We start from the raw sequence: 16,690 nt of genomic DNA, 5'->3' as shown, positions 1-16,690 counted from the left end.
GCGTTCAAATAATCTGCTGGAGGAACTCAGCGGGTCGAGAGGAATCTGTGGAGGGAAAGGAATTGTTGGTACTTCAGGTCAAAACACTGTATCAGCAGTGGGATTGGAGAGGAAAGGCACCCAGTATAAAGAGGAAGGGGAGAATGGTAAGAGAGGGTCAGTGGCTGATATAGGGAACTTTACCCTTATATTTAAAGGGACGGGTGGTACCGTAGCGGCAAGCATAAGGCTTTACCGTACCGGCAACCCAGGTTCAATTCCCACCGCTGTCTGTAAAGAGTTTGTACATTCTCCCCGTGACTGTGTTGGCTTCTTCCCACGTTCCAAAGACATATGGGTTAGGGTTAGTAAGCTGTGGGCGTTCTGCGTTGGGCACTGGAAGCGGGACAATGCTGGCGGGCATCCCCTGGCATATCCGCCAGCAGTATTGGTCATTGATACAAACGATTCATTTCCCTGTTTGCTTCAAGGCTTCGAGGTACTTGTGACAAATAAAGCTAACCTTTCATCTTTTCTACTTTTCTCGCTGTGCTGTCCCTGTCCCAGAAGTGTTTGATGGGACAAAGCAGCTAACATTTCACTCCGCTGCCTCAGCTGTTATCACAGTGTACAAAACGCTGGGGAACATGAATATTCTCTTTGCCAACAGACAGAAAGGGTGTCTGTGCACCCACCCTGAGTAAATTAGACCCAACGCTACAATTAACCTGTGCTGGCCTCACCTTCTCAGTCAGATCCTTCATGTAATGAACGCTCCAGTGGTTTGGAACCTTTACGTGCCGAGGGTGACCGAGGATTCCATCGATGGTCTTGAGGTTGTGTGTCGAGCCTGTTGTGGTCTCATAGTAATTGAAAACCTCATCGCATGAATGGTTGGTATCTAATTCCCTCAGCTTCAGGGGGAGAGGTTCCTTCAAAAAGGACTGAAACAACCAAAGGTTGACACGGTGATTTATATTTAATACAGAAATACCCTCTTGATTTCTTTCGGACTCAGTTACAGCTACTTTAGGGCAGCAATGAAGATCTTCTATTGTGCTGTTCTGGGCTTCATTCATTGTGTCCTTTTCACTACTGTCAGTCATGCAAGCCCCAGGTGGAAATTCAGGAATACCGTCGCACTCACATGTAGAAGGATACTTCATTGCTGTTCCCCTAACAATTTTGTTTGACTAGCCAGGGTTGTTAGCCCTGAGCTGAACCCCCGGACCTGGAGGACTGGTTGTCCACATTTAGTCTGGCCTCTACCCTTTGACCTGTTTAGCATGGGGGACCCTAGCAAAAGCCAAAGCATAAAGCCCTGACTCCAGCCAACGTAGCTCCCCGGGTCATTGAGGCACACAAGCCTCCAAACCACGATGAGGTTGTGGTCCTCTTGGAGGTCAATTGCAGATATGGGCAGAGAAGTGGCAGATGCAGTTTAACCCAGCCAAATATGCAGAGCTGTGTTTTGGGAGCTCTAATGTAAAGAGACAGTACACTGTTGTTGCTTGTTGTATTCTATAGACATGGACCCCGTTTTCCTTACTTTCCTCCATAATGGAGGCGGAATTTGTAATTTTGAGCATTATGGTGCAAAAATGTAAAATTACAATAAATTACAGTATAAATAAACGGTGAGAAAAGGAGTAATGAGTTCGCGCTGGTGGGTTAATTGTCCGGTTCAGAAAGCTGGAGGAGAAGCTGTTCCAAAAACGTTGAGTTAGTGTCGCATCACCGCTAACAGCCCCTGGCTGAATTACCGGACCAGCATCTCCGCTGCTGTCCTCGCTCCAGCGATCGGAGTGTCTGCAGCTCTGACCCTCAGCGTATCACTGGCTTCGGACACCGGCCCTGGTTGAACTGGACACTTGAGCAATGGAACAGCAAGATCACACCTTCTGGCCCTTCCTCTCGCTGTCCCAACCTGCTGGCCAGATGGTCCCCAGACTCGGGGAGTGGATAGTGATCCCGGGAATGACGTACAGACCCCCGGGGGAAGGAGTAATCCTCAGACCTACTGGGGGCGTGGGGTGGTGTTTGAGTGAGCCCGGGAATGGCCCGCTGCCCGCCAGGGGTGAGAGTCCCCACTGACCCGGGCGATGGGTGTACCCGTGAGCGAGTATCCCCCTAACCATGGGGGTGGAGTGACCTCAGGAAGAAACCCCGAACACGGGAGTGTGGAGTCTGATCTCCTGAACCGGGTGGTGGGGAGTGATTCTCTGTCCCCCTGCCCGGTCTGACCGTGCCACTCACTCTGAGGTCCGAGGGCGGGAAGTCCCGGCCCGGGCAGTGATGCAAACCAACGCCCGAGCTCGTCCGGCGCAGGTCCTGCCTTCTACCCGGCGGCGCCATAGCTCCGACCCTTTCAGGTGACTGAATGTTTATCTGGTTTCCCTGGAAACTGCGCCGTGATGACGTCAATACGTTGGGTACGGTGCCGAGGGCACGTGGTGGCGGTGCAGAACGATGAGCGAGTGGCGCACCCTCGACTTCCCGCTGCCTACACTCATACTGACCCCGCTCCCAAACTTTGCGCCGACGGATAATTCCCAGTACAAAGCGACACCTGGTGAACGCAGCAGGCCAGGCAGCATCTCTAGCAAGAGGTACAGTCGACGTTTCGGGCCGAGACCCTTCGTCAGGACGGTCACCGGAATTCCCAATATAAAGGCTAGGTTGGTTTTCGCCTTGTGGAAGGAGAGATCAGATCGGTTCACTGCGGGTTACACTAGAATGCAATGAAATTCTTGGTTCGTGTGCCAGTTCGGATTGGCAAAAACATCTCCTCTACAATCGCCATCAGCACAGGAGCACCACAGGGATGCGTGTTCATCCCCCCATTCTGCTCGATTTACACCAGTGACTGTGTGGCTAAGTACAGCTTCAACACCATATACAAGTTTGCTGACGACACTGTCGTGGGCTGTATCAAAGAGGTGATGAATCATACAGTGGGGGATTGAAAACTTGGCTGAGTGGTGTAATAACAACAAATTCTCACTCAGTGTCAATAAGACCAAGGGACCGATTGAAGACTCCAGGAGAGGAAGCCCAGAGGTCCATGAGGCAGTAATCATCGGAGGATCAGAGGTGGAGGGGGTCCATAACTTTAAATTCCTGGGTGTCACTATCTCAGAGGACCTGTCCTGGACCCAACATATAAATATTATTGTGAAGAAAGCACAACAACACCTCTACCCTCCTCAGTCTGTGGAGATTCGGCATGTCATCAAACACTTCTCTGACTTCTCTAGATGTGTGCTGACTGGCTGCGTTACAGTCTGGTATGGGAACACCAATGCCTTTCAGCGGAAATTCCTACAAAAGATAGTGAATTCGGCCCAGTACATCATGGGTAAAAGCTTCCCAACCGTTGAGCACGTCTACATGAAACGTTGCCGCAGAAAAGCAGCATCCACCATTAAAGATCCTCACCATCCAGGCCATGCTCTTTTCTCGCTGCTGCCATCAGATAGAAGGTACAAGAGCCTCAGGATTCGCACCACCAGGTTCAAGAACAGTTACCACCCCTCAATCGTGACACTCACTCTATTTCTGGTGTTCCCATAACTGATGGTCTCACTTTAAGGACTTTTTATCTTTTTATTTCCGGCTCAATATTTATTGCTATTTATTTTATTTGCATTTGTACAGTTTGTTGTTTATTAATTCTGTTTACAATTACTGTTTTATAGATTTGCTAAGTATGCCCGCCGGGAAAAATAATTTCAGGGTTGTTCGTGATGACGTGTATGTACTCCGATAATAAATTTTACTTTGAACTTTGAAGCTCGCAGTGTACATGGTAATAATAAATTACAGCAAGCGCTAAATAGGAGAATGGCGCAAAGTTACTCATTGCAACCTGAACTACTGCAAAAAGAAAAGTTAACGTGATAATAAGGGGAGGTGGAGTTAAGGGTTCAAAAATGTGGCAGACTCAAAAAAACATGAAGGTCGAACTTTAAGAGAGAGTATAATGTTAATGGCAGGATTCGTAACAGTATGGAGGGGCAGAGGGATCTTGTGGTCCAAGTCCAGAGATCTTTCGAAGTTGCCGCGCAAGTTGATGGCGTGGTTAAGGAGGAATGTGGTGTGTTCATCTTCACTAGTCGGGCATTGAGTTCAAGAACGCGAAGTAATGTTGCAGTTCTATGAAACTTCGCTTTCATAATATTGTAATATAGCAATTAATAGCAAATGCATTCCATTCACTTGCCGGCTGCCTCCCCGTCCTTAAGCTTATGTTGATTGTTTAACGCAAACGACGCCTTTCACTCTAAATGCAATACATGAACCTGAATCTGGAATATTGTGTTCAGTTCCGATTTCATCATTATAGGAAGGACGTGGACACCAGAGAGGGTGATAGATTTATCAGAATGTTACCCAGATTAAAGAGCATGTCTTATGAGGGTGTGTTGAGCGAGCTAGAGCTTTTCACTTTCTAAATGGAAGAGGGCCAGAGATGACTTGATAGAGGTGTAGGAGTTGATAAGAGGCATAGATGGAGTGGATAGCTAGAAACTTCTCCACCAGGGCAGAAATGGCTAATATGAAGGGGCATAACGTTCATGAGAATCAGGTTTAAACCACCAGCACATGTCGTGAAATTTGTCTTTGCAGCAGCAGTATGAGAGGAAAAGGTGAATCACAGTAAGTACATACACGTTAAATTATATAAGCAGTGCTAAATAAAAACAGTCCTGAGGTACTGTGATGGGTTCAATGTCCATTCAGAAATCGGGTGGCAGAGGGGAAGAAGCTGTTCCTGGATTATTGAGTGTGTGTCCCAGCCGCCTGAACCTCTTTCCTGATGGTAACAATGAGAACAAGGCAAGTCCTGCGTGATGGGGCCTTTATGATTGGCGCAACTTTTTTGAGGTATCGCTCCTTGAAGATGTTCGGGATGCTGGGGAGGCTAGTAGCCATGATGGAGCTGGCTGAATTTGCAATCCTCTGCGGCAAATTTCGATCTAATGGGATAGTACCCCGCCTCGTGCCCCCCACCCCCCCATCCCAGGCGATGAAGCAGCCAGTTACAATGCTCTCTACCGTATATCTGTAATTTGCGAGCGTCTTTGGGGATATACCAAATCTCCTCAAACTCCTAAATGAATATAGCCGATGTCATTCCTTCTTTGTAGCTGCGTCTATATGTCAGGGCCCACGATAGAGGAACATGAATTTGCTCACTCTTTCTACTTCCGATCCCTCTGTCGACTGGTGAGTGTTCCCCTGTCTTACCCTTTCTGAAGAAGGAGTAAGTTAAGATTGTCACGTTTTTGTGGCCAGCGAGCATGTGCTGTAACATGATCTATTGTGGCCAAGTTCTATACGTGTCATTCTTGAACGTACAGGAGGCAAAATACCTGTCACTTAATCCAATGGACAAGACCATGAGACATAGGAACAGAATTAGGCCATTTGGCTGATAGAGCCTGTTCCGCAATAAGATCATTGCTGATCCTTCTCCCCTCCTCTGCCTTATTCCCCAGCCTTCTCCCATTAACCTTTGATACTGTGGTCATTTAAGAACCTATCAATCTCCACCTTAAATACACCCAACCACCTGACCACCACAGCCGCCTGTGGTAACCAATTCCTCAAATTCACCACCCTCTGGCTAAAGAAATTTGTCTTAAATGGACTTCCCTCTATCCTGAGGTTGTGCCCTCTTGTCCTAGACTCCCCCATCATGGGAAACATCCTTTCCACATCTACTCTACCTAGGCCTTTCAACATTTGAAAGGTTTCAGTGAGATTCTCACTCTCCCCCACCCCCATCCTTCTAAATTCCAACAAGTACAGACTCAGAGCCATCAAACAAGGGCTGTTGTGGTGGGAGATTTTAATTTCCCAAATATCGATTGGCATTTCCCTAGAGCGAGGGGTTTAGATGGGGTGGAGTTTGTTAGGTGTTTTCAGGAAGGTTTCTTGACACAATATGTAGATAAGCCTACAAGAGGAGAGGCTGTACTTGATCTGGTATTGGGAAATGAACCCGGTCAAGTGTCAGATCTCTCACTGGGAGAGATAGTGATCACAATTCTATCTCCTTTACCATAGCATTCAAGAGGAATAGGAACAGACAAGTTAGGGAAACGTTTAATTGGAGTAAGGGGAAATATGAGGCTATCAGGCAGGAACTTGGAAGCATAAATTGGAAATACATGTTCTCAGGGCAATGTACGGAAGAAATGTGGCAAATGTTCAGGGGATATTTGTTCTGCGTAGAAGCATTCCAATGAGACAGGGAAAGGATGGTAAGGTACAGGAACTGTAGTGTACAAAAGCTGTTGTAAATCTAGTCAAGAAAAGAAGAGCTTATGAAAGGTGCAAAAACTGGATAATGATAAAGATCTAGAAGATTATAAGGCTAGCAGGAAGGAGAAATTAGGAGAGCCAGAGGGGGCTACAAGAAGGCCTTGGCAGACAGGATTAAGGAAAACCCCAAGGCATTCTACAAGTATGTGAAGAGCAAGAGGATAAAACGTGAAAGAATAGGACCAATCAAGTGCGACAGTGGAAAAGTGTGTATGGAACCAGAGGAGATAGCAGAGGTACTTAATGAATACTTTGTTTCAGTATTCACTAGGGAAAGGGATCTTGGCGATTGTAGGGATGACTTGCAGCAGACTGAAAAGTTTGAGCATGTAGATATTAAGGAAGAGGATGTGCTGGAGCTTTTGGAAAGCATCAAGTTGGATAAGTCACTGAGACCCGACGAGATGTACCCCAGGATACTGTGGGAGGCGATGATCTTTGCATCATCAATGGAGATGGGAGAGGTTCCAGAGGATTGGAAGGTTGCCAATGTTGTTCCCTTGTTCAAGAAAGAGAGTAGAGATAGCCTAGGAAATTATAGACCAGTGAGTCTTACTTCAGTGGTTGGTAAGTTGATGGAGAAGATCCTGAGAGGCAGGATTTATGAACGCTTGGAGAGGCATAATATAATATAGGAATAGTCAGCATGGCTTTGTCAAAGGCAGGTTGAGCCTGATTGAATTCCTTGAGGATGTGATGAAACACGTTGATGAAGTTAGAGCAGTAGATGTAGTGTCTATGTATTCCAGCAAGGCATTTGATAAGGTAACCCATGCAAGGCTTATTGAGAAAGCAAGGAGGCATGGGATCCAAGGATACATTGCTTTGTGGATCCAGATCTGGCTTGCCCACAGAAAGCAGAGTGATTGTAGACGGGTCATATTCCGCATGGAGGTTAGTGACCAGTGGTGTGCCTCAGGGATCTGTTCTAGGACCCCTTCTCTTCATGATTTTTATAAATGACCTGGATGAGGAAGTGGAGGTTGGGTTAATAAATTTGCCGATGACACAAAGGCTGGGGTTGCTGTGGATAGTGTGGAGGGCTGTCAGAGGTTACAGCAGGACACTGATAGGATGCAAAACTGGGCTGAGTAGTGGCAGATGGAATTCAACCCAGTTAAGTGTGAAGTGGTTCATTTTGGTAGGTCAAATATGATGGCAGAATATAGTATTAACGGTAAGACTCTTGGCAGTGTGGAGGATCGGAGGGATCTTGGGGTCTGAGTCGATAAGACACTCAAAGCTGTGCAGGTCAACTCTATGGTTAAGGTGGCATACAGTGCATTGGCCTCCATCAATCGTGGGATTGAGTTTAAGGGCCAAGAGGTAATGTTGCAGCTTTATAGGACCCTGGTCAGACCCCACTTGGAGTACTGTGCTCAGTTCTAGTCGCCTCACTACAAGAAGGATATGAAAACCATAGAAAGGATGCAGAGGAGATTTGCAAGGATGTTGCCTGGATTGGGGAGCATGCCTTATGAGAAAAGGTTGAGTGAACTCGGCCTTTTTTCCTTGGAGTGACAGAGGATGAGAGATGACCTGATAGAGGTGCACAAGATGATGAGAGGCATTGATTATATGGATGGTCAGAGTTTTTTTTCCCCCAGAGCTGAAATGGCTAGCACGAGAGGGCACAGTTTTAAGGTGCTTGGAAGTAGGTACAGAGGAGATGTCAGGGGTAAGTTGTTAGTTTTTTAAAAAAAACAGAGAGTGGTGAGTGCGTGGAATGGGCTGCCAGTGACGGTGGTGGAGGCAGATATGATAGGGTCTTTCAGGAGACTCCTGGATAGGTACATGGAGCGTAGAATGAGGGCTATGGGTAACCCGATGTAATTTCTAAGGTAAGCACATGTTCAGCAGAGCTCTGTGGGCTGATGAGCCTGCATTGTGCTGTAGGTTTTCTATGTTCCTATGTTAACATACCTCACATGATAACCCTTTCATTCCCAGAATCATCCTTGTGAACTCTCTTCAATGCCAGCACACCTTTTCAAAGATGAGGAGCCCAAAACTGTTGACAATACTCAAGGTGAGGCCTTACCGCTGCCTTATAAAGCCTCAGCATCACATCCCTGCTCTTGTTTTCCAGACCTCTTGAAATGAATGCTAGTATTGCATTTGCCTTCCTCACCACCGACTCAACCTGCAAGTTAACCTTTATGAGATTCTTTAGAAGGACTCCCAGCTCCCTTTGCACCTCAGATATTTGGATTTTCTCCCCATTAAGAAAATAGTCTGCACATTTATTTTTACTACCAAAGTACATGACCACACATTTTTTTCCAGCATTGTATTTCATTTGCCACTTTCTTCTAATCTGTCCAAGTCCTTCAGCAGCCTTCCTGTCTATCAATCTTTGCCTCTCTGCCAATCTTTGTATCATCTGTAAACTTGGCAAAGCCATATATGCCATCATCTAAATCATTAATATACACCATAAAAAGAAGTGGTCCCAACACTGACCCCTGTGGAACACCACTAGTCACTGGCAACCAATCAGAAAAGGATCCTTTTATTCCACTCGCTGCCTCCTATCAATCAGCCAATGCTCGAACCATGCCTGTAACTTTCCTGTAATGCCATGGGCTCTTAATGTGGTAAGCAGCTCATGTGTGGCACCTTGAAAGTCCAAATATACATCCATCATATCCCCTTTATCCATCAGACATGTAATAGAACATAGGAACATAGAATAGTACAGCACAGTACAGGCCCTTCAGCCCACAATGTTGTGCCAACCCTCAAACCCTGCCTCCCATATAAGCCCCCACCTTAAATTCCTCCATATACCTGTCTAGTAGTCTCTTAAACTTCACTAGTGTATCTGCCTCCACCACTGACTCAGGCAGTGCATTCCACGCACCAACCACTCTCTAAGTAAAAAACCTTCCTCTAATATCCCCCTTGAACTTCCCACCCCTTACCTTAAAGCCATGTCCTCTTGTATTGAGCAGTGGTGCCCTGGGGAAGAGGCGCTGGCTATTCACTCTATCTATTCCTCTTATTATCTTGTACACATCTATCATGTCTCCTCTCATCCTCCTTCTCTCCAAAGAGTAAAGCCCTAGCTCCCTTAATCTCTGATCATAATGCATACTTTCTAAACCAGGCAGCATCCTGGTAAATCTCCTCTGTACCCTTTCCAATGCTTCCACATCCTTCCTATAGTGAGGTGACCAGAACTGGACACAGTACTCCAAGTGTGGCCTAACCAGAGTTTTATAGAGCTGCATCATTACAACGCGACTTTTAAACTCTATCCCTCAACTTATGAAAGCTAACACACCATAAGCTTTCTTAACTACCCTATCCACCTGTGACGCAACTTTCAGGGATCTGTGAACATGTACCCCCACATCCCTCTGCTCCTCCACACTACCAAGTATCCTGCCATTTACTTTGTACTCTGCCTTGGAGTTTGTCCTTCCAATGTGTACTACCTCACACTTCTCTGGGTTAAACTCCATCTGCCACTTCTCAGCCCACTTCTGCATCCTATCAATGTCTCTCTTCAATCTTTGACAATCCTCTACACTATCTACAACACCACCAACCTTTGTGTCATCTGCAAACTTGCCAACCCATCCTTCTACCCCAACATCTAGGTCGTTAATAAAAATCATGAAAAGTAGAGGTCCCAGAACAGATCCTTGTGGGACACCACTAGTCACAATCCTCTAATCTGAATGTACTCCCTCCACCACCACCCTCTGCCTTCTTCAGGCAAGCCAATTCTGAATTCACCTGGCCAAACTTCCCTGGATCCCATGCCTTCTAACTTTCTGAATAAGCCTACCGTGGAACCTTGTCAAATGCCTTACTAAAATCCATATAGATCACATCCACTGCACCACCCTCATCTATATGCCTGGTCACCTCCTCAAAGAACTCTATCAGGCTTGTTAGACATGATCTGCCCTTCATAAAGCCATGCTGCTCAGCCATGATTCTTTAAATGCCTATAGATCCTATCTCTAAGAATCTTTTCCAACAGCTTTCCCACCACAGACGTAAGCCTCATTGGTCTATAATTACCCGGACTATTCCTACTACCTTTTTTGAACAAGGGGACAACATTCGCCTCCCTCCAATCCTCCGGTACCATTCCCGTGGACAATGAGGACATAAAGATCCTAGCCAGAGGCTCAGCAATCTCTTCTCTCGCCTCGTGGAGCAGCCTGGGGAATATTCCGTCAGGCCCCGGGGACTTATCTGTCCTAATGTATTTTAACAACTCCAACACCTTAATATCAACATGCTCCAGAACATCAACCTCAGTCATATTGTCCTCACCATCATCAAGTTCCCTCTCATTGGTGAATACCGAAGAGAAGTATTCATTGAGGACCTCACTCACTTCCACAGCCTCCAGGAACATCTTCCCACCTTTATCTCTAATCAGTCCTACCTTCACTCCTGTCATCCTTTTTTTCTTCACATAATTGAAGAATGCCTTGGGGTTTTCCTTTACCCTACTCACCAAGGCCTTCTCATGCCCCCTTCTTGCTCCTCAGCCCCTTCTTAAGCTCCTTTCTTGCTTCCCTATATTCCTCAATAGCCCCATCTGATCCTTGCTTCCTAAACCTCATGTATGCTGCCTTCTTCCACCTGACTAGATTTTCCACCTCACTTGTCACCCATGGTTCCTTCACCCTACCACTCTTTATCTTCCTCACCGGGACAAATTTATCCCTAACATCCTGCAAGAGATCTCAAAACATCAACCACATGTCCATAGTACATTTCCCTGCAAAAACATCATCCCAATTCACACTCACAAGTTCTAGCCTTATAGCCTCATAATTTGCCTTTCCCCAATTAAAAATTTTCCTGTCCTCTCTGATTCTATCCTTTTCCATGATAATTATAAAGGCCAGGGAGTGGTGGTCACTGTCCCCCAGATGCTCACCCACTGAGAGATCTGTGACCTGACCCGGTTCATTACCTAGTACTAGATCTAGTATGGCATTCTCCCTGGTCGGCCTGTCCACATACTGTGACAGGAATCCATCCTGGACACACTTAACAAACTCTGCCCCATCTAAACCCTTGGAACTAATCAGGGGACAATCAATATTAGGAAAGTTAAAGTCACCCATGATAACAACCCTGTTATTTTTGCACCTTTCCAAAATCTGCCTCCCAATCTGTTCCTCTGTATCTTTGCTGCTACCAGGGGGCCTATAGAATACCCTCAATAGAGTAACTGCTCCCTTCCTGTTCCTAACTTCCACCCATATTGACTCAAAAGCGGATCCTGCTACATTACCCACCCTTTCTGTAGCTGTAATAGTATCCCTGACCAGTAATGCCACCCCTCCTCCCCTTTTTCTGCCCTCTCTATCCCTTTTTAAAGCACTGAAATCCAGGAATATTGAGAATCCATTCCTGCCCTGGTGCCAGCCAAGTCTCTGTAATGGCCACTACATCATAATTCCATGTTGGTATCCAAGCTCTCAGTTCATCACCTTTGTTCCTGATGCTTCTTGCATTGAGGTACACACATTTCAGCCCTTCTACCTTACTGTCTTTACTCCGTTTATTTTGCTTCTCTTTCCTCAAAGCCTCTCTGTATGTTAGATCTGGCTTTACTCCATGCACTTCTTTCACTGCTCTATCGCTCTGGGTCCCATCCCCCTCGCAAATTAGTTTAAACCCTCCCAAACCATGCTAGCAAACCTACCTGCAAGGATTTTGCTCCCCCTTGAGTTCAGGTGCAACCCATCCAATCTGTAGAGGTCCCACCTTCCCCAGAAGAGATCCCAATGATCTAAAAATCTAAAACCCTGCTTCCTGCACCAACTCCTCAGCCACGCATTCAACTGCCATCTCCTCCAATTCTTACCATCACTGTCACATAGCACTGGCAGCAATCCTGAGAACGCCACCCTTGAGGTCCCGTTCTTCAGCCTTCTGCCTAGTTCCCGAAACTCACACTACAGGACTTCATCCCTCTTTCTGTCATTGGTCCCAACATGTATCACGACTTCTGGTTGCTTTCCCTCTCGTTCCAGGATGTCGTACACCCGGTCAGAGACATCCCGGACCCTGGCACCCAGGAGGCAACAAACAATACAGGTGTCCTTCTCACATCCACAAAATTTCCTGGCTGCTCCCCTGACTATAGTCTCCAATGACGACAGCTCTCCTCTTCTCTGTCCCACCCTTCTGCACCACAGGGTCAGACTCAGTGCTGGAGGCCCTGCCACCGTGGCTCACACCTGGTCGGTCGTCCCCGCCAACAGTATCCAGGACAGTAAACTTATTATTCAGGGGAATGGCTACAGGGGTGCTCTGCACTACCTGTCTGCTCACCTTCACTTTCCCCCCTCTGACTGTCACCCAACGACCTGCTTCCGACAGTCTAGGTGTGACTACCTCCCTGTAGCTCTCATCTATGACTGCCTCATTCTCCCTTATGAGTCGAAGGTCATCCAGCTGCTGCTCCAGATTCCTTACACGGTCTTCCAGATCGCCCAGCCGTATGCACTTCTGGCAGATGTGACTCTGCGGGAGAGGGGAGTTCCCCCAAGACTGCCACATCTCACATGAGAGGCACATCACCGTCTCAGGAGACATTGTAAAGACTAACTGCGAGCTAGCTTGTCCTCCGCCTCTTCTCGTCAAAGCCTCAAAGCTCCACTCCTTCACTGGCCGCTTCGCTGAGCTATCCCTCTTTATCTGTTTCAGCTTTTCAAAATGTTTGGTCACCTGACCTTGACTGCCCAATCAGCTGCTTTCTGCTGAGTCTGAGCTATTCACATCTTGATTGTCTAATCAACGGCTTTCTGCCGATCTATTCAAATCTTGATTGACTTGATTGCACAGACCAACTGCCAAAACTGCCAGAATCTCTCGAGTCAAAGCCTCAAAGCTCCACTCCTTCACTGGCCCCTTAAAGAATTCCAATAGATTTATCAGACAAGATTTTTCCTCAAGGAAACTATGCTGACTTTGTCCTATCTTGTCATGTGTCACCAAGTACTCCATAGCCTCATCCTTAACAATTGACTCCAACATCTTCCCAACCACTGAGGTCAAGCTAACTGGTCTATAAATTTTCTTTCTGCTGCCTTCCTCCTTTCTCAAAGAGTGGAGTGATATTTGCAATTTCCTCTGGAACCAAGCCACAATCCAATGATTTTTGAAAGATCATTATTAATGCCTCCACGATCTCTATTGCTACCTCTTTCAGCTTTTTGAGCACCTTCTCCCTTGTAATAGTAACTGTACTCACTTCTCTTCTCTCACAGCTTTCAACACCTGGCCCCACAGTGAAGACTGAAGCAAAATACTAATTTAGTTCATCTGCCATCTCCTTGTCCCGCTACTTCTCTGGCCTCATTTTCTAGTGGTCCATTATCCATTCTCAAGTCTTTTTTTTTTTACATACTTGAAAACACTTTCTATCCACCTTTATATTTTGCTAGCCTGCTTTCATATTTCTTCTCCCCCAATGATTCTTTAGTTGCTTAGTGCAGGTTTTTAAAAGCTTCCCAATCCTCTATATTCCGACTAATGTTTGCTTTATTGTACGCTCTCTCTTTTGCTTTGACATTAGCTTTGATTTCCCTTGTTAGCCACAGTTGTACTATTTTGCCATTCATTGGAGTATGTTTTCTGGAATACATCTATCCTGCACCTTCATTCTCACCACCCCCACCCCCCCCTCCAAACTCGAGCCATTTCTGCCACTATTTCCTTTCAATGTAGTTTAGCCAACTCCTCTCTCATACCACTGTAAATTCCTTTACTCCATTAAAATACTGCTACGTCAGACTTTACTTTCTCCCTATCAAATTGCAAGTTGAAATCAATCATATTGTGATCACTGTCTCCCAAGGGTTTCTTTTCCCTTAAGTTTCCTAATCGCCTCTAGTTTATTACATAACACCCAATCCAGTACGGCCGATTCCCTAGTGGGCTCAACTAAGAGCTCTAAAAAGCCATGTCATAAGCATTTAACAAATTCACTCTCGAGTTCCATTACCAACCTGATTTTTCCAATCTTCTTGCATGTTAAAATCTCCCATGGCCATCATAACATTTCCCCTTTGACACACCTTTTCTATTTTCTGTTGTAATCTGTAGTCCACATCCAACTACTGTTTGAAGGCCAGTATATAAATGCCATCAGGGTCCTTCAACTGTTGGTTTCTTAACTCAACTCACAAGGATTCAACATCGTTCAATCCTGTCACATATTTCTAACGATTTGATGCCACTCGTTACCAGCAGAACCACACCAACCCCTCTGCCTACCTTCCTATCCCTCAATGTGTAACATTAAACATTCAGCTCCCAACTACAACCATCCTTCAGCTACAATTCAGTGATGGTCACATCACACCCAACAATCTGAAAAAATGCAACAAGACCATCTACTTCATTTCTTTATCTCCATGCATTGAGATAACACTGAGTACTGTATTTGCTACCCTGTTTGATACTCACCCTGATGGCTGCAATTTTGTCATCTCATCTGCCTGCCCTTTCTGACAGTCTGACTGCATGCTATCTTTGCATTTTTAACCATTCATCCTATTCGGAGTCCCTTCACTCTAATTCCCAAATCTCCTGCCAAAAACAGCTCTAACAAACCTGCCTGCGAGAATATTGGAGCCCTCGGGCTCAAGTGCAACCCCGTGCCATTTTTACAGGTCATACTTCACCCAGAAGAGACCCCAATGATTCAAGACCCTGAAGCCCTACACCAGTTTCTCAGCCACGCATTTATCTACCAAATCATCTTGTTTCTACCCTCACTGGCACGTGGCACAGGTAGCAATCCAGAAATTTACTATCCTGCTCCTGCTTCTCAGCTTTCTGCCTAGCCCTCTAAATTCTCTCCAAAACCTCTGCTTTTCCTTCCTGTCATTGGTACCAGTATGTACCAAAACATCTGGCTGCTCTCCTTAACTCTCCAAAATGCTGTGGACGCAAAGACATCCCTGACCCTGACAGGCACATACCATCCAAATGTCCCATTCCCATCCAGATTCTCCTGTCTGTTCATCTATTGAGTCCCCAGTCACTACCACTCGCCTCATCTCCCTTTCCCTTCTGCGCCATGGACCTATGCTCAGTGCCAGTAACCCGGTCTCTATGGCATTCCCCTGGGAGGTCATCCCTCACAACAGTATACTTATTAAAGGGAATGGCCACTGGGGTGCTCTGCGCTGCCTACTCACTTTCCCATTCCTTCTTCTGACGTCACCCAGCTACGCACCTCCTGCAACTTCAGGGCGACCACTTCCCTGTAACTAGGTCCTTCAACATCTGCCAGACGATGCTGAGGATGTTCTGAGAGTCTGTGGTGGCCAGTGTTATCATGTTTGCTGTTGTGCACTGGGGCAGCAGGCTGAGGGTAGCAGACACCAACAGGATCAACAAACTCATTTGTAAGGCCAGTGATGTTGTGGGGATGGAACTGGACTCTCTTGACAGTGGTGTCTGAAAAAGGGGATGCTGTCCAAGTTGCATGCCATCTTGGACAATGTCTCCCATCCACCACATAATGTACTGGTTGGGCACAGGAGTACATTCAGCTGGAGACTCACTCCACCAAGATGCAACACTGAGTGTCATTCCTGCCTGTGGCCATCAAACTTTACAACTCCTCCCTTAGATCAGACACCCTGAGCCAATAGGCTGGTCCTGGACTTATTTCCTGGCATAGTTTATATATTATTTAATTATTTATGGTTTTTATATTGCTATATTTATACTCTATTCTTGGTTGGTGCAACTGTAACAAAACCCAATTTCCCTTGGGATCAATAAAGTATGACTATGACTAATCAGTTACCTTCTCACTCTTCCGTACAAGCTGAAGGTCATACAGCTGCTGCTCCATATCCCTAACATGGACTCTGGGTCTCCCAGGGACCCCAACATCTGGCATGAAGAACTCACAGTGGCTATTTAAGCTACACTTAGTACCCCTAACACAGTAAGAAAAAAAAGAGAAACTTAACTTACCCAGAACCAACATCTCTTCTGAGCAAAAGCCTGAATTCACTCTCACCACTGGCCCACTCCAAAATGGCCACTGTTTGTCCTGTTACTCCTCCCTGCACTGCTACCATCGTCAGAATGACACCAAACAGCTGCGCTCTCCTTTTAAACCAGTGCCACTGACCTGCGAGTAACCTCTCCACTGTCCCTGCTGCTGATTGGGCCACAGGAATGACAATCAAGACCATTGCCATATAGATCGTTTCTATAGGACATGGATAGGCTGGAACTAATTCCCCAAGAATTCCCTTAAAGGGACCTATTCTAACCCTTGTCCACCAAGGCAGTCTTTTTCTTCTCCCAATTTCCCTCTTAAGCCCCATTTTCCAATAGGAGATCCAGTGTTGCCTCTGGTACATATTCT

At 46.2% G+C, this 16,690-nt stretch overlaps 1 protein-coding gene across 1 annotated transcript in view; it reads right to left on the bottom strand.

Moving 5' to 3' along the window:
* LOC134353506 (stabilizer of axonemal microtubules 3-like) overlaps positions 1 to 16,514 on the bottom strand; it is a 22,801-nt gene extending 6,287 nt beyond the window's left edge. Inside the window, exons 1-3 of the mRNA XM_063061503.1 lie at positions 16,291 to 16,514; positions 2,236 to 2,548; positions 723 to 923 (exon numbers count right to left, since the gene is read on the bottom strand). Of these exons, the coding sequence (XP_062917573.1) occupies positions 723 to 923; positions 2,236 to 2,548; positions 16,291 to 16,514 (738 nt within the window). The remainder of the gene's footprint in view (positions 1 to 722; positions 924 to 2,235; positions 2,549 to 16,290) is intronic.
* Between the last annotated feature and the right edge of the window lie 176 nt (positions 16,515 to 16,690).

Source organism: Mobula hypostoma, chromosome 11 (genome assembly GCF_963921235.1).
Source record: "Mobula hypostoma chromosome 11, sMobHyp1.1, whole genome shotgun sequence".
NCBI classification, from domain to species: Eukaryota; Metazoa; Chordata; class Chondrichthyes; order Myliobatiformes; family Myliobatidae; genus Mobula; species Mobula hypostoma.
The sequence above is the reverse complement of the archived record's forward strand: the minus strand, read 5'-3'. Positions and strand labels throughout refer to the sequence as shown.